Here is a 21854-nt window from a genome sequence, read left to right as displayed (position 1 = left end):
TTTCCCCTACATCACAGAACGGTTGGGGTCGGAAGGGACCTTTAAAAGTCATCAAGTCCAACCCCCCTGCCGTGAGCAGGGACATCTTCAACCAGATCAGGTTGCTCAGAGCCCCGTCCAGCCGCACCTGGAATGTTTCCAGGGATGGGGCATCTCCCACCTCTCTGGGCAACCTGGGCCAGTGCCTCACCACCCTCAGCGCAAAAGATTTCTCCCTTATATCTAGTCTAAATCTATTATTTTAGTTTAACAGACCTTCCTTTTCTGGCTGACATACCTGTAGAAGCCCTTCCTATTATTCTTTGCATCCCTTGCCAAGCTCGGCTCCAGCTGCACCCTGGCCTTCCTGACCCCATCCCTACACAAGCGGGCAGCGTCCCTATGCTCTTCCCAGGATACCTGTCCCTGCTTCCACTGCCTGCGCAGTGGATGTAGGTATTAACCCCGCTTTAACTCACGTTTTCACATTTACTTTGCGTTACTTATCAAGTATTTTTCCAAGTTTCATTAAATTAGTTTCAGATAATTCCTAAACCACTGTCACCACCTGACTGACCATGGCAGCACACAGCTCAGCACAAGTTTATCCAGCCAGCTGGGGAAAAAGCCGCTGGCTGAGCTCCATGCTGTTGCCGCCAATCCGCAGCGTTATCCCCGCAGCCCTTCAGCTTTTGCCGTAAACGCACCTCACACCCCTGCTCAGCAGCCGCACGTCCCCAGAGGTTCCTCGTGGGAAGTTTGACATTAAAGCTCACTGAAGGCCAAAAGCTGTGACATCAGGCATGCCTGCCTGCTTCTGGCAGCCCAGTGCTGAGCTCATGCCCGCAGGATCCATTAGATCTCTGCTTCCATCACCACAGAAACCGAACAGGGTCCACGACAGGAAGGTAACGGCCATGCTTCAGCTCAGTGAGGTACTCACCGAGGACAAGGATGAGGGGACAGGTGCCCTCTTTGCCTCAGGAGGCTTTACCACCACACAGAAGAAACACTCTACCCAGCAGGTCAGTGTCTGGGTTTGTTCCCATTCTCTCCTCAACACTACCCCATCCTGTTCGGTTTCATTTAGTAACCAGTGGGACAAAAATAAAAAGCCAGTGGGGATTCCCAAAGTAGACACAGAGCAGTCGGCTGGAACGGATCAGCCCATTTGCCACTTCAGGCATCATCAAACCATTCACCTGGTCAGCAACCTCACACAGAGCAGCGTAGCCTCAGCAGAGATGCTCCAAAACCAGCCGGAAGAGCAGGACGGCACCCTGACACCTTTAATCCCCTTCGAGGGAATTGCAAAGCCTAACTCCAGCCCTTTGGCACACCTGACAAGTGTTTCTTTGCCCAACTCTCTTCAGTCCTATGATACCACAACCTGTAAGTGGCTAGAGACCTCGGAGAATGCCAGGTGAAGTGGAAGGGGTGCGTGGCTCCAACCCTATTAATTCACTTCCTTCAGAGGAAGGGAGGAAGTTCAGACTGCACAGCACATCACGCATGGGCTCCAGCACACATCTGCCCTGCCCAACAGCTGCCACTGGCTCAGGACACTGTTTTGTCTTGTTTTGGCATCAGTTGTAACTTTCCTCACAGCTTCCCACACCCTGAGGCACCAGACCTCCCAACAAGCGAGGAAGGCTCGGGCACAAAGTTTGAGGTACAGCTCTGCACCACAGACACGATGCAACATCACCATTTTCTATGTCAGAAAGAGCAGAGCGTGCCAGTATCTCACCCAAGCAAGTCCAGCATTACCAGCAACTGCATACCAGCAGACGGCCTGGCCGTTTACCTACCAGTCATTTTAAGTAGACCATTCTACTGCTCTGCTTGCAAGCCTGAAGGCTCAATGACATCGTATAAACGTCAGCACTCGAGACCACCTGGGTTTGTGAGGGAAAGCTGAGGACACCAGGGCAGGCTCATTTAGGCCTGTCCCCAGGGCAGCACCCACCCCTCTGGGAGGGCCACGCTGAGGGACTGGAAGCCCCATAGCCACTAGAACCTTTACAAGAGGCAAATGCGCACACGTCAGTCGGGCAAGGAAACTATTTATTAAGTAGGGCTGTGCCGAAACGCTGTACGTGTGTCGGGGAGGACCAAGGAAGGCCCCGGAACTTCTGGCGACAGCCTCATCCTCCTGGCGCTCAGTCCAGCTGCAAGAGAGCGAGAAAGGCGAGAGGCGTCAGCGGGAAACGGCACACCCGCCCCTCCCGCACAGCCCCGGTGCCGGCGCTCACCTTAATGAAGCCGATGTCTTTGGCGTACTGGCGGAAGCACTGCCGGCACATGTTCAGGCCGTACTTGCGGATGAGGCCGTGGCGGTTGGAGCACACGCGGCTGTGAGGGGAGAAGATAGCAAGGCCGGTCAGAGCGGGTAATGGCGGCGCGGGGTAGGGGGGACAGGAGGAATAGAGGGAGGCAGCTGTCGCGGCCCACGGACCCCGAAGGGAGCCCGGACAGCCCCCGGGGCGCGCACTGACCAGGAGCGGGAGCCCTGGCCGAACTTCCTGGGGTGGCTCCAGTAGAGCTGCTGGTGGCCCATGCTGCCTGCTGCGCGCCGAGCTGCGAGAGGAAGATGGCGGCCCGCGCATGCGCTAATCAACCCTGCCCCGCATCCCGGCCTGCACCGCGGCGCGCCCGCCCGACGGGGCGAGGAAGCGGCGCCGGGCGAGGGCGGCGCCTGCGCAGAGCGGCCCTGCTCCCCCGCCCCTCCGCGGCGTGACGTCACGGCGGTGTGACGGCAGGAGAGGCGGCAGCGCGGGGCCAGCAGCGCCGGGCGCGGTGGCGCGCGCCTGTAGTCCCAGCTACTCGGGAGGCTGAGCCCGCCGGATCGCTTGAGCCCAGGAGTTCTGGGCTGCAGTGCGCTATGCCGAGCGGGCGTCCGCGCTAAGGCCGGCATCAATATGGTGAGCCCCGGGGAGCCGGGGGACACCAGGTTGACTAAGGAGGGGTGAACCGGCCCAGGTCGGAGACGGAGCAGGTCAAAGCTCCCGTGCCGGTCAGTAGCGGGATCGCGCCTGTGAATAGCCACTGCAGCGTAGCCTGGGCAACACAGAGAGACGCGGGCTCCTTTTGACCCCGCCACCACCCGCCCCACGCGCCTTTTGCCCCCCGACCCGCCCCGCGCCCCGCGCCCACACCCCGCGCGCTACCGCCTCCTCGCGGACCGCGCCGCCCGCGCGCACCGCACCGCCCCCTGCTGGCGGCCGACGGCACCCGCCTTGTCTGCGCATGCTCCGCTTCCACAAAAAAACCCCACAATTGCTTTCAAAAATTAATTACGCAGCAAATTTTAAAGCCCATCTCCTCTCCTTAAAAAATACGTGTGCAAAGACACGGCTGAGGGGGCGCCACGATTTTTGGGGTTTTTTTCCCTCCTAATTAATTCTGGTTAATGTGGTGAAAGCGGACGCTCCGGGCAGGCAACGGGCGAGGCCGCTGCCAGCAGCAGAGATGGCAGCCGTGATGGCAGCCGTGCCTTGGCCCACCGCGGCCCCGCAGGGAACAGCCCGGTCCCTGCGCCCAGAGGGGATGGTTTCCACCCGCCTTGCGCCTTCGAGCCAGGAGTTCTGTTAAATTCAGTGGTATTATTCCGATTTCTACCACACCCGAGCTTAAAGCAACTCTTCCCCAATGCTGAAATTTCACTATTGGAGATTCCCAACCTGCCCTATCTCTACCAATCCACTTTTACATTGTGAATTCTTTAATTTTTCAAAGTTTTCACTTTATCGAATTTCTCCCTGTTATTTTGGTAATGAGTGTTTCATAAGGCCCCGTGTTCTCCTGTTGTTGAGAAAGTCTGAGGTGCCGTTACCAGAGTAGGCGGAGGATAAAGAGTGGCACCGGCATCTAAATCAACCAAATGGCAACTGCACGTCACAACGTGGCTTTTTACCGAAGCTTGGTTTCTGAACGCCCGCGACTCTTGTTTCTGGTGGTGTTACCTGAGCCTCTTCTAGCAGCACACCCACCCTTTGGCTGACCCAGCCCCGCCACGCTGCGGACAGGAGGCCATCACTGAGGTGATGCTCTGTCAGTGGCAGTCGTTTCTGCTGTCACTGCGCTGGGCAGAACTTCAGAGGGAGTGCTGGGAGTGCTGGTACCTTTGCAAATGAACACACAGAGGGATTTCTTGTAAACCTTCTTGTATTCCTCTGTTACATACCACAACTGTAGAAATTGCCCAAAAGATGTGCCTGTGGTGCTGGACCTGCAGCATAGAGCCGCTCGCCCCGGTCAGCAGCCACATCCCGCCACTGAAGCCGGGCAACCCGCCTGCCCTGTTCCGTGTTCCTCACACCCTGGCCTGGGCTCCTCGCTGCTGCCAGCATGGGCGGTGTGCCGCCCCTGGTGTCCCCTGGTCACCGAGCCCAGCGGGCATCAGGGACCAGCGTGCCCACAGGGCTGCTCCCCCGTGACCCCGCACACCCGCCGTCCCCTCAGCTCCTCCATGTCCGCTCACACCCGCCGCCCCCGCGGTTCTCTCCGTGGCCCCTCACGCCCGCTGCCGCCCTCGACGCTTCCCGCCGAGCCGAGCCGAGCCGAGCCGAGCCGAGCCGAGCCGAGCCGAGCCGAGCCGAGCCGAGCCGAGCCGAGCCGGCCGCCTGCCTCCTCCAGGGGGCGCTGGCGCACAGCCCCGCGCTGAAGGCCCCTGGCTCGGGCTGCCCGCGGCTGCTGGTGCTGCCGGTGCCGGTGCCGCCGCCGCCGCCACCGCCGCCCTCCCTTCCCGCCCTGCGAGCCCTTCCGCCGGGCGGCTCCGTGCCCCCTGGCCGGCGGCGGCGGGCGGCCGGCCGGCGGGAGCCACGGGAGCCAGGCATCGCGGCGGGCGCCTGTGCGCGGAGAGCGCGGGAGGCCCCCGGGTGGCGCCGCGCCGCCCGGCCGCCGCCGAGCGGGCCGTTGGTCGGCGGCGGGGCGGGTGGCGATGCGGCTGCAGTGCGAGGTGGAGGTGGTCAGCCGGCTCCTGCCCACCTGCGGGCTGCGGGGCCGCGGCCGCGGCACCAGGGCGCTCCTTTCGCTCGGCCGCCCGCCCGGACGGGCGCGGGGCGGCGGCGTTTACCTCATGGTGTGCACGGCGCGGGACCGGGCCGGCGCTCGCTACAAGGTGGGAACGGCGGCGCCGGGGGGAGCCGGGGCGCGGGGGGGGGGGGGGACCGGGACCGGGGCGGGTCCCTTCGTCCCGGCTGCTGAGCGCTCGCTGTGCTCGTAGGTGCAGGAGAACATCGAGCGGTTCTTCACCCGGTTCGTGGAGGAGGGCAAGGCCACCGTGCGCCTCCGGGAGCCCGCCGTGGACGTCTGCCTCAGCAAGGTGGGTGCGGCGGCCGCGGCTGGCGGCCCGGGACACCGACGAGGAGTCGGTGCCGTGCCCGTGCTCGAAACCGAGCGGCGTGTGGAGGCGGCAGGGTGGCTCGCCGGGGTCTGCTCCTGGACCGTGCTGGACGGGCCGCGGTGGGTCCCCTGGCTGTCTGCTTGGGGTCCGTCGACAAGTGCCATGCAGCGACTAAGTCTTGTCTTACTAGTCGTCTTTGATCTGCCACAACTTTGGCATAGGAGATGAAAGCGAGGAAGCATGAAGGAGCTTGGCTTTGTATGCCCTTAACAGGCTACAGCAAAAAGGGAAATTTAAGGGACCTCACTCCTTTTCTGCCAGGAAGGGTGGGCCCAGCTTCTTTGCTGGGCTGTGTTCTGATTCTCCCTTCTTCTGCTCCCTCTGGAGAAACAGCAGGAGCAGAAAAGTCCATTTTTCATGTTGTTCTTCGTCGGTTGTTTAGAGAGAAGCAACTTTTTTCATCTCTATGATACAATATCTTGCTCTTTGACTGTAAATTCTATGAAACAGTTATTGCTTATAGTCTACTGAAAAAAAATGGATAATGCTCTTATCTTGGTGGACAAGCAGTGTGCCCACTGTGGTTTTCAAAGCTGGAGACACATGGTATGGATCAGCAGTACAGGCACCATCTCGCCTTAATGCTTAGCTGATAGTAGGACTCACCAATGTATTTATTTACAGTTCATAGGATGTTTGGAAGCTGTAAAGTGTTTTTAGTAATGCTAAACTCACGAAAGAAAGAAAATCACATATTAACATTCAATTTTTATGTTGTTAAGTTTTTGTTCTGTGCCTGTTCCAGTAATCTTTTGTAGCCTTGTAGAAGAGGAAAGCAGGACAGCTTTTCTAAGACCTTATAGTTAGAATGTGTAAATAAAAGCAAATAATTCTGATTTTTTTGTTTGGAAAATCTCTTTGACTTTCTGTTGCAACTCTGATTGTTTAGCCTGAAGGAGATCCTTTAATAATTTCAGTGATGTCAGACTGAGCAGCCATAATTATGAGTGGTGAACTTACTCCTTCACAAGCAGAATGCTTTCTCAAAGGGCCTGTCTAAGGAGAAATGCACAGGGTGTGTTTCAACTGCAGCTGCAATGGACACCGACAACAGTCTTGCCAGAGTAGCGTGGAGCTCGGGGCAGGCTGCAAGGTCTGCTTGAGAAACAAGGTAGATGAATCTGTACTCAGGACAGTGACTTACTGAAAAGAAAACAAATATGACCCAGCAAGAAAGAAAAAGCACTTAGTGTATTGGGAATAAGACCAACAACTGAATATAAGCCTGAATATAGTTGTGGTAGCCCACGATTTTGCAGAATGTGGCACAGTGCTATGGGGATCTGGAAATACCTTGTCTGTGCAAGAGCGAAGGCTGTGGTGGTAAGGAAAGCAACCTTAATTTGATGAAGAGAGCAGTTTGCGTTACAGGGTTAAATATAAAAGAAGTAGTGTGTGTCCAAATGCAATTTTTTCTTGTCAGAAGCAAATGTGCTCTGTATCTTGCAAAAAAGAAAACTCAGGTGTGTTGCGTTAGATCCAAAATGTCTACATCCTTTACTCTGAGCATTTCTGCTGAAGTGCGAGAAGTCAAAAAGTTTGTCTTGGAGCAAAGGTAGAAAAGCAGGCCTGTTATAAGAAGATCTACTAGTAGTATAAAATTAGAGAGGAAAGGTCTGTGTCTTAGTGCTACAAGATCTAATTTAGACCCTTTATAGGGCCTGTAAGGAAACTGTGCAACAGACATTCCTTCAGCGTGGGTAGTAATTTAGTTAAGAACTACATCTGTTGTTTTCTGTTTGATAAGATAGCCCACAACGTTGTTAGACTGAAAAGAAAGTCTCAACCAAATCTAATGAAACAGGAATTAGAATAATGACCAGAGTTGCTCCGAGGAGGCTAGATCCTCGCTCCCCATTTTTAACATAAGGCTCGCCCTCATACTGTCAAGCTCCAGGAACAAATCCACTGAATTCTTCCAAAGCCAGTGATAATATATATTCCTCTTAAATGTTCCAAATCCAGAAACCCAATTTAAGATTATTGATAATTTTTCCATAGTGTTTCTGCTAGTCTTTCATAATTTCATTACAGAAAGGCTTCTTAACTCTTACAGATGGACAAAAGCTTTGTAGAAAAGAGATTTCCAGGTGTGACTATACCGATTGTGTGCAACTACCATGCAAAACCCCACTCTTTGTATTCTGCCAGGCGGTGCGATTTGCTGCGTTCAGCCACATCAGAAATTGAGAAACATTGGGCTGGAGCATTCAACCCTGGAGCAAAAATAATAAAGTCACCGTGGGGTTTTTTTTTTTCCTTCAGCAAGCCTGTGCCTGCTGCATTGCACACAAGGTCTGAAATCCGTGTAATCTCTGATTGCCTTGTCATCATTCATTGAGTTCTGAAACAAGGGACTTACAAGGCATCAATGCAGATTAATCTCTTTTTCCGATATCTTTTCTGTGGCTGAGATTTCAGACTTGTGGCAGAAAATTGTGTCCTGAGCTCTTGAAACTAATTCTTTGCTTTTTTTCTTAGATGTGTCTTAGTATTTTTCTCAACATACTCAGGGTTTCTCAACAGCAAGGTTTACAGATACTACATTGCCTTTACAAAGGTATTGTGGAGGAAATTTGTCTCAAGGATCCAGAACACAAAGTACTCTTATTTTTGAAGTTATGTGAACAGCCCATAAACTTATTCTTAACAACCTAGAACTTTTGGCTACAAGAAACAGGTATCTGTTGCATCTCATGCTTTGAGATCAAAGAAATACCGCCTGTAACTCAATTCTAATGTATAGTTATGTATTTTACTTGGTCTTTACAGATGTGGAGGGCTTTTTTTCTCCTTACTTCCAAATCTAGTTAGCTATTTATTACCCTCGGAATCATGACAAAACTGCCTTTGTTTTAGGGGGAGTTAGGGGGAGTCCCATAGCTAAATGTTTTAGTTAGATTGGCAGAGATAATGAACCTTGGTGGTCTTGGATAAAAAAGTTTTTGGCATGCAACTTCCCCATCTCTGGAGGATCTCACATCAGGAGTTAAGAGAACAGATGTGCATGGGATGCTTAAGGAGAATAATCATTTTAGGTTACTGATGTAATCAAATATGTTTGACCTTTATTGTCTGTCTTTATATCACATTAGCTTCCAGAAGTCACCAAGATTATTGCTCTGTTGTGCTAGGTGCTTATAGCATATTATGTAAGCTAGTTCTGGACACTCTAGGCTTTGGTATAAACAAATACATTTAGGACCAAATTGTCTTTCAGGTACAGAAATGGGTGTCACTACCCTTGGGCAAGTTACAGCTGGGAACAGAGTGCAAACTCCTCAACTCTCAGAGCCATGCCAAAACTCCAAGTTTGTCCTTTCCTCAATGAGAGATGACTTACTTGTATGGATGCATCATGCTTTTTGTTTTATAATTCACCTAATTCACCTTGCACGTCAGCTCGAGTAGAGACTTGCTGGGAAATTTAGAAGAGAAACATTCGGTTACCCTGTTATTCGTAAAACCTAATTGTATCGGTACAACAAACGTATCACAGCTTCCTTGATCTCTATTTAAAATACAGGTCATCTGGTACTCCATTAATTTGACTCTCTGTCCCTACTGCCATTATATTATATCCCACCTAAAGCAGTATTAGTCAGTTGTTTGCAGAAGGACTGCAAATAATTATCCTCATTTCATGCTGGCACAACCAGAGCTGTATGTGACAAGAAGCACTTACTTAACCTGCCTTGAAGCTTCCCACCTTCCTTTATGTTAAATTTAACCTCAGCTTCTATTGCCTCAAGTTTTAGATCTCTGATTTCCCCGCATGTGTTTTTATAAATTGTTCCTTTATCATGTTGCAGGTTAGGAAGATCACAGTGCATCAGGCTTTTTTTTCTGCTTTATTTTCAGCTGTGAATTCAGTGCTTTGTTCCTTTCCTGAGTAATGCCGCACAGTTTGTTTGATCTAGATTATTCAGAGAGGTCATAACTTATTCAAATTGCATGCCATTTGTTCTTAAATACTGTAAACAGCACGTCAACCTAATAAGCCGGAGTTGTTTCCCTTTCCCATTTCATGGCCCTACTGAGTTAGTATCTCCTGATACATGTACAAAACAGTTCAGAAAGTGTGAGTACAAATGAGCAGAAGAATAATGACCTTTTAATTCCACATTTGTGTTTTCCTGTAGGCAAATGCCAGCAATTTAAAGAATTTCCTTTCAGCTGTGAGACTGGCTCACCAAGGGACCGACATAGGATCTCTCCCGCTCTCAGCTTTGGTACCAGCAAAGACCTCGGAAGTTGAAAAACCTAAGACAAAAATGATCATCACTTCAAGAAGGGACTATCCTCTCACCAAAAACTTTCCTTACTCCCTCGAGCACCTCCAAGCCTCGTACTGCAAACTTGCTCGGATCGACATGCGTGTGCTTTGCTTGAAGAAACTCCGAAAACTAGACCTAAGTCATAATCATATTAAGCAGCTGCCAGCTACTATTGGTGACCTGATCTGTCTTCAGGAGCTTAATTTGCACGACAATCACCTGGAGTCTTTCAGTGCGGCTCTGTGCAACTCCACCCTTCAGAAATCTCTTCAGTTCTTGGACCTGAGCCAAAACAAAATTAAAGCACTTCCAATTCAGTTTTGCCAGCTGCGAGAACTCGTTAATTTAAAGCTTGATGACAATGAGTTGATTAGGTTGCCATTCAAGATTGGCCAGTTAGATCATCTACGCTTTCTGTCAGCAGCTCGAAACAAACTTCCTTTCTTGCCCAGTGATTTTAGGAAACTCTGTCTTGAGAACCTGGATCTCTTTGGAAATCCTTTCGAACAGCCTAATCCGCTTGTTCCCAACATACAACTGAAAATACCATTGACTTTATTAGAGTGTGCTGCAAGAGCAACCATAAATTACAGGTAAGAGCATGACGGGTACACATTGCACCTACTCCGTTTCAAACGTGTCGAGTCTAAACTTTCCTGACTTGTGGGTTTTTTTCCTGTCAGTGGCTATCGCTCTTCACCTATTAAGAATCGTAAGGTTAAAGTTGCTTTGAATTCCACTTGTAAAATCATCCCTTTGTTATACAGGATAACGCAGTAAATTGGTGACTTGGAAGCACTTAGAGAAAGCTATAGGTTGAAATGTTTTTATCCACAAAATGGGGGCACCGTAACAGAATATTCTTGCCCAACCATGGGAAAAGAGAATCAGTTCTACAACCCTGAACCACTCTGGAATTTTGTACTGAGGAGCTTACATTACAGTGGATTTGGTGGCACCGATTGTACTTTGTGTTGGGCTCTAGCTTGGAAAATGCCTTCAAACATGGTTGCCCTTCATCTTGTGCTCACATTAAAGTACACTAAAACTGTGTGTAATACCCATTAGCCTGTGCTTATCCCTTCCTGCGTGAGAATAGCATGTTGGAAAAAGGTTACCTTCTACAATACAGCTCCTAATTACAGACATGCATCAGTCTGCCTCTGCTTGACGTGGGACAAGCTGAGTAGTGTTAGAAAGGTACCGCGAGGTGACTTCTCAGAGGGTGAATGTCACGCTGTAGTTGGCATTACCTACTGCAGGCTTCTCCCTTATCTTAGGTTTTCCTTGAGCTGTTAATTTCCGTTGGTGTTGGAGTGAGGGTGTTCTGTCTTATACAGAGAAGCCCAGTTCTGAGGTAACTTTAAAATTATTATTTCACCAAGTAAACATCACCCTTGCCAGGCTGCTATTTGTTATCAGTTTTCTCCCCTTCCCCCACACCGCTTACATAGCTCTGCCTGCATGCCGCTGCCTGTGATCCTTCCGGTACCAGCTGCTGCTACTCCCACCCTGTTCTGGGTGGAAAAGGGAGCAAGAAGATGGAAAAGAGTCACGGGTACAGAAAGGGGGTGAGAGACAGACTTGAAGTGTTCCTAATCTACATTCTGTTCCCATTCCTGCCTTGGGGGTGGGGAGCGCCCTGTAAACCTGGGTTAATTGCTCAGAAGCCTGTGCTAAAGGTGTCCACAGGCACGCAGGGCACACCCTTGAAATGAGCTGAGCAGCCAAATGTTCTGGTTCAAATCTTACCCGCTTCTGACCTTGCTGATTTTATTGGCGTAATTAAACTCCATGTGTCTCCTTTCCCAACTTTATATAAATTGCAGTGGTTTTGATATAAATATTATTAAGGCATGCTTTTTTCTGGAGAATACAATCCCTCGACACTGGTCAGATTTTGGTGCTCAGCTGCATTACTGGAGTACCTAAGGATCCCTAGTCATTAACATAGCGCCTGGACCCCACACAGCAGGCTTTAAAAAAACAGCATCACACAGCAAAAAAGGCTTTCTGCTCCAGGAGTCTCAGTGAGACGAAGGGCAATGAAAACAGTCTGTGATTATTAGGAGACAGCATTGGTCAGAGTGATCCCGATTATCTTAAATGGAAAAGAAAAAGTCTAACAAGTGGGCAACAGACACTCTGTCTGACATTCACTGGAGGTGAGAATTAACAAAGCATGAGAAATGGGAGTGATGATGGACTGTAAAAACCTCGAGAAAGGAAGAAAACAGAAGGAGGGAAGACACAAAAGCAAACATTTGGAAATCAGTCTTCATAGTGGCATGCTGGGCAAGTACCAGAGCTGTGATTATGCTTGTCCTGACCGGAAAAAAGGATGTCCTGAAATTGAGGTGGTGAAAAAAAACCCCACAGGAGTCTTAGCTATGTGAATGATGGTATATAGAAAGAATTGGGAATATGTAGGTGTAGTCAGGATGTGAGTCAGTGAGACCTATTCTGTGAGTTTCGAGTGACAGCTGGGCACTGGTGATACCCACACTCTGAAGTTAACTTGACAAAGTACTTCAGTGAAATTATTTATTTTGTACCCCAAACACAATGCCACTCTGCTGTGAATTTAAAAAGAAGTAATTCTTGTTCCTGTCACTGAATGTCATTATTGACATGATGGCTGAAAAAAGAGGTATATCAAGAGAACCTTGATTTATTGTCTGCAATGTAGTACTACTGTAAAAAGGCTCATTTTATCTCATTTCCTTTGGATACAGTGTTTTTATGCTACTACCACTTCTTCATGTTAGAGAGTGAGGAGTAAATTGCAGTTGCCTTATCAGGCCGGGATGAAATACAGTGATCTTCCTGGCTAATGTGAGGGAAGAGCAGATGTGTGCCCTGTTGTCTCATTATTCTTAATCTTCTTTTAAATTCTCTATCTCTCATTCTCTATCGCTGTGGTACAGGCTGTTACGATTTGTGTGAACTCCCTAGTTCTTGTTGCAGTGTCTTCTGGAGTTCAGGTCCTTGCTACTTAGGGGTCAGTAACATGGTTGCATGTTTATAGTGACTGTCTTGGAAAGTGGCGTTTAATTCCTAACCAGTCCAATATTACAAGTGGCAAAATTTCAGATTTGCCTTGTCTATCATCTCAGAAAGGTGTTTCTTCCAACTGGTGCATATGGCATGTCACTGTGTTTGAGTGACAGTGGTTAATTTTGTAGTGAATTCACACTTACTCCTCTTGTTCAACAGAATCCCTTATGGTTGTCATCTCCTTCCTTCTCACCTTTGTGAAGATCTGGAAGTGGCTAAAACATGCCAGTGTGGAAGCGCCTGTCTGAGCAGCTTCATTCAGATCACGGTGACCATGAATCTCCATCACGTAGCTCACACCGTGGTCCTCGTGGATAACATGGGAGGTACGGAAGCACCCATCATCTGCTACTTCTGTTCTCTAGACTGCTATTCCCAGTTCCTGGATAGGTACCTGCAGAGTAACAGGTGATCATTAATGGGCTCAAAAGCTCTGCCTGAAGTTCTGTCCAGTGACGGAGGAGCCTGAAATTGTTTTCTGCCTGTTACCCACACATGCTGTCATAGGGCTTTTGCTGCAGATAGCAAATGTCAGTCCTGCAGTGAGGGGGCACTGTCAGCCTTATCCGGTGGCCTGACTCTGTTCCTCCACTGCTAGAATCTCTCTTTCGTTGGAATAAAAAGCGATGCTTAGTTCAAATTAATCTTCCTTAAAATGTATTTTGCTTTCTTTTTCCTATTACTGTGACTTTTTTCAGAGTATCACAACAATTTTCTTTGTTTTGGCGTAAGTGGTCTCTTCTTGCTAGAAGGAAGGTGAGCGTATATCACACTGCTTTGCTTGCTTACACTTGAGGCTCTGAACTCTGGCTACAGAAGACAACTGCGTTGACTTTATCACTGGACTGGACTCTTCCTGACTTGTTTACTGTAGAGCAACTTGGTAGGCTGCTATGAGAAGAAATTACGGTGTGAGCAGTTCAAAACTGGTCATGTAATTCCAGGTGCTTCTTTTTAAAAAGTTCTGTTACAGCGTTCTCACTTCAAGCAGGGACCAGCATTGCTGGTTTTTTACCGGAGCAAATGTTTTTGGTTTTATCTCTTTGTTATACAAGAAATGTGTTTTCTAAATATGTGACCTAAACTTTGTTTCTTAACTCTCACATTTTAAAGATTAGTGAATTGTTCACTGTGTCAACTTATTAAATTTTGAAATCCTCTATGTACATGTGAATTCTGTTTTCTCTAATTAGGTTTTCATCCAGTGTATTCTAGGGATTAGCTCCCGGCCTTTTTCCTGGTGAAGATACCGACATACTTGAGAGTATCCGCACCCTTATTTCATGTCTTGTCAGCTGGTCCCTGGCTGGGGTATTGAAACAGCATGGAACGAAAGTCCCTTGAGAAGTCTTTAGGCATCCACGCCCTGGAACACATGATGGCTTGGAGGGAGCATGTTACTCTGTTATTTTTGAAGTGGTATTGACTGCCCAGGAGTGAATTACACATTTTGCATCTCTTTGGGTCATAGAAAAACACATCACTGTGGCAATTATATGTAGTTACAATGGGAAAACCAGACATCTGTAGTTACTGAGTGCAGAACTGATGTAGACTGGGCTTCAAGTGACAGCTAGGTGCGATGTACAGGGTGAAGAGCAGCCTGAAAGGCAGGAGCAGGCTTTGGAAGAAGGTACTGGCTTGCGGGTATGACTTAACATCTCCTACCTGAGTACAACCTTCATCCACGTTGTAAAATAATCAGTTTCAAACTCTTCACTAATCCAAGACATTCACAGCAGAAATAAATACTGAAGCACTCCTGCTGAAGCGCTTTGTTCTGACAAGGCTAAGAGACACATTTTCCTGAGGAAGAGGAACCTTTATTCTAGAAATATTGAGTGTCATTGAAACTTTCTGCTAATGTCAAAATAACTTGACTGTGTTCTCTTCATACAGTATTTGTAAAGCAGTAACTTTTACGCAACTACAGGAGGATTGGGATGAATCATTCCTTCTATGTTGCTCTTCAACTACAGAGAACTTGTGAAGGAGGAAGCCAAGTGTGCCTGTTTACCTCAACACCGATCTTTGGAGAGCACTGCAGAGCTAACCCTGGGAGGTTTTAAATAGTCATGTGCTAATGCTGTTGTAAAGGGAGAGAGAGCTCGTCCTGATTGCAGCAGCCTGAAGATTACTCATTTGGAAAAATACCTTTTAGGTGGAGTGCATGATTAAGAGGAGGGAAGTGGAGCAGACACAGAAATTTAGGCTCCTGTGGGACTCCTCAGGAATTTTAGATGCAGATGTGTGGGTGTCTGTGCAGTGGCTGAGAGCCTTCCAGGGGAGCCAGCTGTGCTGGGCAGAGGAAGAAGCCGCACCTGCGTGGCCCAGGAGGCGAGCAGCCTGCTAGCGAGGGGTAGGCTGTGAAGTCCTGTCCAAGCCCTGCTGTGCTGGGAGCAGGGATGAGCTGGGGGGTTAAAGGCCAACGTGAAGAGGAGTGCAACCTCCCTTGGCATGAAAGGGGGGCTGTGACCTGTGGGAAAGGGCTTTTTGTATGGGAATATTTTGCTGGCAGCTCTGGACGTACTGCTCGTTTTTTTTAAATCCCATGTGTGTACAGTGGGCTGCTGTTGTCTCTGAAGCAAATGTCATCCCCCAAAACTGAGTTGCCTTCCCTTAATCCTCTGAAACTACAGCAGCTGACACGGCAGCGGGGAGGGTGGTAGCGTGCTGGAGTGCTGTTCTGCAGAGGTTCTTCCCCAGCCATCACTGTGTTAATACCAAAGCACCTTCTAGCAACATACCCAGGGTGCTGCAATCTCGCCGCCTCCATGGAGGTCAAACATGCGGAGGAGCTTTCTAAACGCCCTGCTTTCCCACCTTCCAACAAAAGATGAGGAAAAGGAAAGTCTTGTGCAGCCAAGCAGAGGGGTCAGAGGAGTGTACACTATCCCCAAGTTCCCTTGGGAACCCGTTCCAGCCGACTTTGTTTTCTCAGTGTCTTGCAATCCCCATAAACAAGCTTGCTCTCTGCTGCAAAGCATTTGTCTCAGTAGGGTGAAGTTCTCTGATTGCAGCTTCATCCCAGAGACAGCAAGGTGCTTGATGAGTTAGTTGGGGTTTGAGTCTTGCTGACTGCAGAGGGATGAGCAGCCGGGGCAAGCGGCAGCAGCAGCATTGCCGGGGCGGCTGCTGCAGCGCTCCGTGCCTGCGCTCTGCTGAGCCGGCATTGCCGGCTGTCAGCCAGCCAGGAGGTGGCGAAGGAGCCAAGAGCAAAGTCGTTCCTCAGAGTTAGGTAAAGTCAGAGCAGAAATTGTTCCTTTCAGGAGCATCTTCTCCAGCGGTTTTCCTTGCCTGCCAGCAAGACAACCGTGGTGTCTCTTGGATCTCCTTCAGCTCGCTTCTCATCGGCACACTGGGCTCATTTGGGGAAAAGGGGGACTAGCAGGCGTGGATGCCGTTGTAGACGGCAAAAGACAGGCATAGTTCTCGTCTGATATTGCAAGCCTAGGAGCGTGCATGACCCAACTGCTGGGTCTAGGGCTTTTCATAGAGAAAATGGGACCAGGCAAAAATTGTTCTTGTAAGAAACTATTCAACCTCATTTATGGTACTTGTGGCGAACTGTATGGTTCCTATGCAGTGTTTCCTATTTGTAGCAATGTGATCTGATTGAATCAAACTGACTTCGTTGCAGAGACCAGCCTCTCTCTTTTAAGGAGTGCTCTTTTTTAATGCCTCCCTTGAAAACCACCCATTGTGCCCGAGTGATTAGGAGAAACTTGCGGAGTTATGCAGAGCTCAGCTGTGCTCAGCAAAGGTCAAGCTGTGAAACTGTCATTAAAAATGTATCCTAAACATAGAAGCATCGCTCTGGTCCCTTCTGTTAATGTTGTGCCCAAGAAGTTTGATGTTTGCTTTGGACGCTGCAGAGTCAAGTAATGCGGGGCTTAGCCTCACCGGATTAAAGCAACTGACGGCTCTTGCCCGGAATTTGCGGACGCTGTCTAATGTGAGATGCTTTTAAATGCAATTGAAACCTGTACTTACCCATCTCATCTGGGGGAAAAAGCCTTGAAGGCGGATCTCGATTCGATACTCCTGAATGCTGCTGCAAGCTGGGCTAGCAGCAGATTGGATCATTCTTTAATTGGCCAGATTTTGCTGTGCCAATGCCACTTTGCATTATCCAAGTGATTTTTAATGTGTTTATCCGTATGCTGCCTGTGTGATGGGGAAACTCTGTTACCCCAGCTGGACAGTGTTTCAGTTGCCGGAGTTTTACCCACGGCTGTGCAAGATGTTAAATCTGGCTCTGTGGAGGCTGCCTTCTTGGGGCAAGAAATACTTAGAATTATGGAAATGAGTACTGACGTTAACCCAGACTGAACAATAAAGAACCCCCAAACCTGGATGTATCGGTACCACCCTGCGCAGGTGGTAGCCTCCTGAAAACAGCGGTTTAGTGCTATAAGGGATGAGGTGCAAGGGAGACCCTTGTAAACTGAGCAAAACCCGGGGCAGGGTGCTTGTGAGACACAGGGCGCTGCTGCAGGCAGGCAGAGACGGTCAGAAATTCCTCCTAGAGAGGGCTGGAACGTGGCAGCGCTGCCCTTCGCACCGCAGCTTGACGGGTCCAGGGCCTCCTGGAAGCCCGCGCTGGGGCTGCCAGACGCCGTCATCCCCAGACTCAGCTCAGGGACAGCTGCTGTAAAGCTTTTTGAAGCAAAACTTGCACAATTTCTGAGAGCACAAAGTGGAGCCGTGGGGGTAGAGCTCTCCTCCTGCAGGCCCCAAGGACCTGCGTGGGTGGGCAGTGGTATCTGACCCTCAGGAGCACACCACACCATGGGCACACGCATTAAATTGTCACCAAATTTCACAACTGGCCCGTGCCTACCGAGAGGGGCCGGGACACAAAGTGTAGAATTATGAGAGTAGTTCTTGCTGTTATTTGTAATTGTACAATTATTTTATTACAGATTATTCTTGTAGTCTTAGAATGATTGTCATATTAGAGATTATTATTCTAATTCTAGGATGATTGTCTTCTTATATTCTTGTAATTCTAGAATTCTTACGTATTATTCTTGCAATGTAGAATTATTTTCTTGTATTCTTGCAATTCTAGAGTGATTTTTAAATGTATTATTCTTGCAATCCTATAATTATTTTCTTGTATTCCTGCAGTTCTAGAATTTTCTCCTTATATATTATTCTTGCAAATCTAGAATAAATTTATTCTTGCAGATCTCAAATTAATTTCTTATCCTTGCAATCCTAGCCTTAATTTCTTATTCTTACCATTCTAGAATTTATTCTTGCAATTCTAAAACTATTTTATTATCTTATTCTTTCAAATGTAGAATGATTTTGTCTTATCCTTGCACTCCTAGAATTATTTTCTTAGCTTATTCTTGCAATTCTAGAATGACTTTCTCACGTCTTATTCTCGCCATTCTAGAATGGCTTTATCGTCTCGTGCCTTATTCTCGCAAATCTAGAATTGTTTAATCTTCTCATGTCTTATTCTTGCAAATCTAGAATTGTTTTCATGTCTTATTCTCAGCTATCTAGAATTATTTCATCATCTCATGCCTTACTCTCGCATATCTAGAATTATTTTATCTTCTCATGCCTTATTCTCACATATCTAGGATTATTTTATCTTCTCGTGCCTTATTCTCACCAATCTAGAATGTTTTTCTTTTTGTGCCTTATTCTCGCAAATGTAGAATTATCTTCTCGTGCCTTACTCTCGCACATCTAGAGTGATTTTATCTTCTCGTGTCTTACTCTCGCACATCTAGAGTGATTTTATCTTCTCATGCCTTACTCTCGCACATCTAGAGTGATTTTATCTTCTCGTGTCTTACTCTCGCAAATCTAGAATGATTTTATCTTCTCGTGCCTTACTCTCGCACATCTAGAATGATTTTTTCTTGTGCCTTACTCTCGCACATCTAGAGTGATTTTATCTTCTCGTGTCTTACTCTCGCACATCTAGAGTGATTTTATAATCTTGTGCCTTACTCTCGCACATCTAGAGTGATTTTATCTTCTCGTGCCTTACTCTCACACATCTAGAGTGATTTTATCTTCTCGTGTCTTACTCTCGCACATCTAGAGTGATTTTATCTTCTCGTGCCTTACTCTCGCACATCTAGAGTGATTTTATAATCTTGTGCCTTACTCTCGCACATCTAGAGTGATTTTATCTTCTCGTGTCTTACTCTCGCACATCTAGAGTGATTTTATCTTCTCGTGTCTTACTCTCGCACATCTAGAGTGATTTTATAATCTTGTGCCTTACTCTCGCACATCTAGAGTGATTTTATCTTCTTGTGCCTTACTCTCGCACATCTAGAGTGATTTTATCTTCTCGTGTCTTACTCTCGCACATCTAGAATGATTTTTTCTTGTGCCTTACTCTCGCACATCTAGAGTGATTTTATCTTCTCGTGTCTTACTCTCGCACATCTAGAGTGATTTTATAATCTTGTGCCTTACTCTCGCACATCTAGAGTGATTTTATCTTCTCGTGCCTTACTCTCACACATCTAGAGTGATTTTATCTTCTCGTGTCTTACTCTCGCACATCTAGAGTGATTTTATCTTCTCGTGCCTTACTCTCGCACATCTAGAGTGATTTTATAATCTTGTGCCTTACTCTCGCACATCTAGAGTGATTTTATCTTCTCGTGTCTTACTCTCGCACATCTAGAGTGATTTTATCTTCTCGTGTCTTACTCTCGCACATCTAGAGTGATTTTATAATCTTGTGCCTTACTCTCGCACATCTAGAGTGATTTTATCTTCTTGTGCCTTACTCTCGCACATCTAGAGTGATTTTATCTTCTCGTGTCTTACTCTCGCACATCTAGAATGATTTTTTCTTGTGCCTTACTCTCGCACATCTAGAGTGATTTTATCTTCTCGTGTCTTACTCTCGCACATCTAGAGTGATTTTATAATCTTGTGCCTTACTCTCGCACATCTAGAGTGATTTTATCTTCTTGTGCCTTACTCTCGCAAATCTAGAGTGATTTTATAATCTTGTGCCTTACTCTCGCACATCTAGAGTGATTTTATCTTCTCGTGCCTTACTCTCGCACATCTAGACTGATTTTATCTTCTGTGTCTTACTCCCGCAAATCTAGGGCCCTTTTCTTACCTTCTCCTTGCAATTCGAGAATTATTTCCTCAATTCTAGAATCATCTTCTCTTCCCCCCTTCCACTTCCCCAACGACCCACCGGAGGCCCCATTCCAGCCCCCACCTCTCCTCACACCCACTTCTCCAACCCTCCGGCCACACCGCGCTTTGACTAATCACTAACACCTCCCCCCTCCCCAATTACCGTTAACCAATCACCGTGCAGCTTTGCAAGGAAGCTCTCGGAGGAGACAGGCCGGGGCCGGGAGGCGGGCGACGCCGCGGGACGGGCTCTCCGAGCCCGTCCCGCGGCGTCGCCCGCCTCCCGGCCGAGGTAATGGCGGGCGGCGGCTGCGCGGTTCCCCCCCCCCCGCCACCTCCCCGGCGGAAGCGGCGGCGAGTGACGGCGCCGGCGACCAATAGAACGGCGGCGGCGGCGGCAGCGGCGGCCTATGGCGTGCGGTGACGTGTGCGCCGTGGGGCGGTGGCAGCGCGCGCGCGCTGCCTGCGGGAGCAGCGGCGGCGGCGGCGGCGGCGGGAGGGCGGCGGGGAGCGGCGGCCGCCGCCGCCGGGAAGGATGCGGCTGCGGATCTACAAGCGGAAGGTGTTGCTGCTGGCGCTGGTGCTGGCGGTCTGCGCGCTGGCGCTGTGGGGAAGCGGTGGCGGAGGCGGCGGGCGGAGGCGGCAGCAGCAGCAGCAGCAGCGGGGCGGTACCGGTACCACCGGGGAGCCGCCGCGGGTCAGCGAGCCGCCGCCGCGCCGCCCCGCCGGTAACGCCTCGGTCGCATCTCCGGCAGCGCCGTTGCTGAGTGAGAACGGGACGTTGAGTTACCGCTCGCTCGTTTACCGGTTGAACTTCGACCAACCGGTGCGGAACGCCGGGCGCTTCCCGGCGCGGTCCGCCGCCGCCGACGTGGTGCTGGTGGTGCAGGTGCACGATCGAACCGAGCACCTGCGGTTGCTGCTGGAGTCGCTGCGGCGGGCGGCGGGAGTGGAGAACGTGCTGCTGGTGTTGAGCCACGACCTGTGGGCCGAGGAGCTCAACCGGCTGGCGGCGAGCGTGGACTTCTGCCCCGTCCTGCAGGTCTTCTTCCCCTTCAGCATCCAGCTCTACCCCCACGAGTTCCCCGGCCACGACCCCCGCGACTGCCCCCGCGACGTGGGCAAGGCGGCCGCCCTGCGCCTGGGCTGCATCAACGCCGAGTACCCCGACTCCTTCGGGCACTACCGCGAAGCTCGCTTCTCCCAGACCAAGCACCACTGGTGGTGGAAGCTGCACTTCGTCTGGGAGCGGGTGCGGGCGCTGCAGGAGCACGCCGGCCCCGTCCTCTTCCTGGAGGAGGACCACTACCTGGCGCCCGACTTCTACCACGTCCTCAAAAAGCTCTGGGCCCTGCGCGAGCGGGAGTGCCCCGAGTGCCAGATCGTCTCCCTGGGCACCTACAGCCCCGTCCGCGGCGGCTTCGCCGGCCGTGCCGACAAGGTGGAGATGAAGACGTGGAAGTCCACCGAGCACAACATGGGCATGGCCTTCAGCAGAGACACCTACCAGAAGCTCATCGAGTGCACGGACGCGTTCTGCACCTACGATGACTACAACTGGGACTGGACTCTGCAGCACTTGACTGTCTCTTGTCTTCCAAAGTTCTGGAAAGTGCTGGTTCCCGAAATCCCCAGGATTTTTCACACAGGGGACTGTGGCATGCACCACAAGAAATCCTGCAGACCGTCCACCCAGAGTGCCAAAATCGACTCTCTCTTGAACAGCAACCAACAGTACCTGTTTCCCGAAACGATGAGTGTCAGTAAAAGGTACTCCATGGCACCCCTTTCCCCTCATGTGAAAAACGGAGGGTGGGGAGATATTAGGGACCACGAACTCTGTAAAAGTTACCGCAGACTTCAGTGAGGATCGTTCTTGCAGCCTTTTTCTTTTTGAGTTGTTCCATACTGTCTTTTACAGGCACACACGTGTATAAAAAGCATTTATGACTTGGTTTTTGCTTTAATATGAATAAACATTCTTGTAAAAGGTG

The 21854-nt window shown here is 49.5% G+C and overlaps 3 protein-coding genes across 3 annotated transcripts; 2 read left to right on the top strand and 1 right to left on the bottom strand.

The window, feature by feature from the left end:
* Positions 1-2029: 2029 nt before the first annotated feature.
* Positions 2030-2634, bottom strand: RPS29 (ribosomal protein S29). Its single transcript, XM_075504012.1, has 3 exons — positions 2478-2634; positions 2235-2334; positions 2030-2150 (listed from the first exon to the last, which is right to left on the bottom strand). Exons 1-3 carry the CDS (start codon positions 2537-2539, stop codon positions 2142-2144), a joined length of 171 nt encoding a protein of 56 aa, XP_075360127.1. The 5' UTR covers positions 2540-2634; the 3' UTR covers positions 2030-2141.
* Positions 2635-4775: 2141 nt separating this feature from the next.
* On the top strand, positions 4776-17688 carry LRR1 (leucine rich repeat protein 1). The gene is made up of 4 exons (XM_075504011.1): positions 4776-5101; positions 5207-5305; positions 9529-10256; positions 12880-17688. The coding sequence occupies exons 1-4, from the start codon at positions 4922-4924 to the stop codon at positions 13130-13132; spliced, it is 1260 nt and encodes a 419-aa protein (XP_075360126.1). The 5' UTR covers positions 4776-4921; the 3' UTR covers positions 13133-17688.
* Positions 17689-20294: 2606 nt separating this feature from the next.
* On the top strand, positions 20295-21854 carry MGAT2 (alpha-1,6-mannosyl-glycoprotein 2-beta-N-acetylglucosaminyltransferase). The gene has a single exon (XM_075504010.1). The coding sequence runs from the start codon at positions 20396-20398 to the stop codon at positions 21725-21727; it is 1332 nt and encodes a 443-aa protein (XP_075360125.1). The 5' UTR covers positions 20295-20395; the 3' UTR covers positions 21728-21854.

Source organism: Mycteria americana, chromosome 5 (genome assembly GCF_035582795.1).
Source record: "Mycteria americana isolate JAX WOST 10 ecotype Jacksonville Zoo and Gardens chromosome 5, USCA_MyAme_1.0, whole genome shotgun sequence".
NCBI classification, from domain to species: domain Eukaryota; kingdom Metazoa; phylum Chordata; class Aves; order Ciconiiformes; family Ciconiidae; genus Mycteria; species Mycteria americana.
This window is presented reverse-complemented; position numbering and strand designations above follow the sequence as displayed.

Bases quoted from the DNA above. Each gene is read 5' to 3' on its own strand.
- MGAT2 (XM_075504010.1), top strand. From the start codon at position 20,396: ATGCGGCTGCGGATCTACAAGCGGAAGGTGTTGCTGCTGGCGCTGGTG.
- RPS29 (XM_075504012.1), bottom strand. From the start codon at position 2,539: ATGGGCCACCAGCAGCTCTACTGGAGCCACCCCAGGAAGTTCGGCCAG. The intron at 2,335-2,477 runs GTCAGTGCGCGC...CTCCCCTCACAG, and splicing joins GGCCAGGGCTCCCGCTCCTG to CCGCGTGTGCTCCAACCGCC.
- LRR1 (XM_075504011.1), top strand. From the start codon at position 4,922: ATGCGGCTGCAGTGCGAGGTGGAGGTGGTCAGCCGGCTCCTGCCCACC. The intron at 5,306-9,528 runs GTGGGTGCGGCG...GTTTTCCTGTAG, and splicing joins TGGACGTCTGCCTCAGCAAG to GCAAATGCCAGCAATTTAAA. The intron at 10,257-12,879 runs GTAAGAGCATGA...CTTGTTCAACAG, and splicing joins AGAGCAACCATAAATTACAG to AATCCCTTATGGTTGTCATC.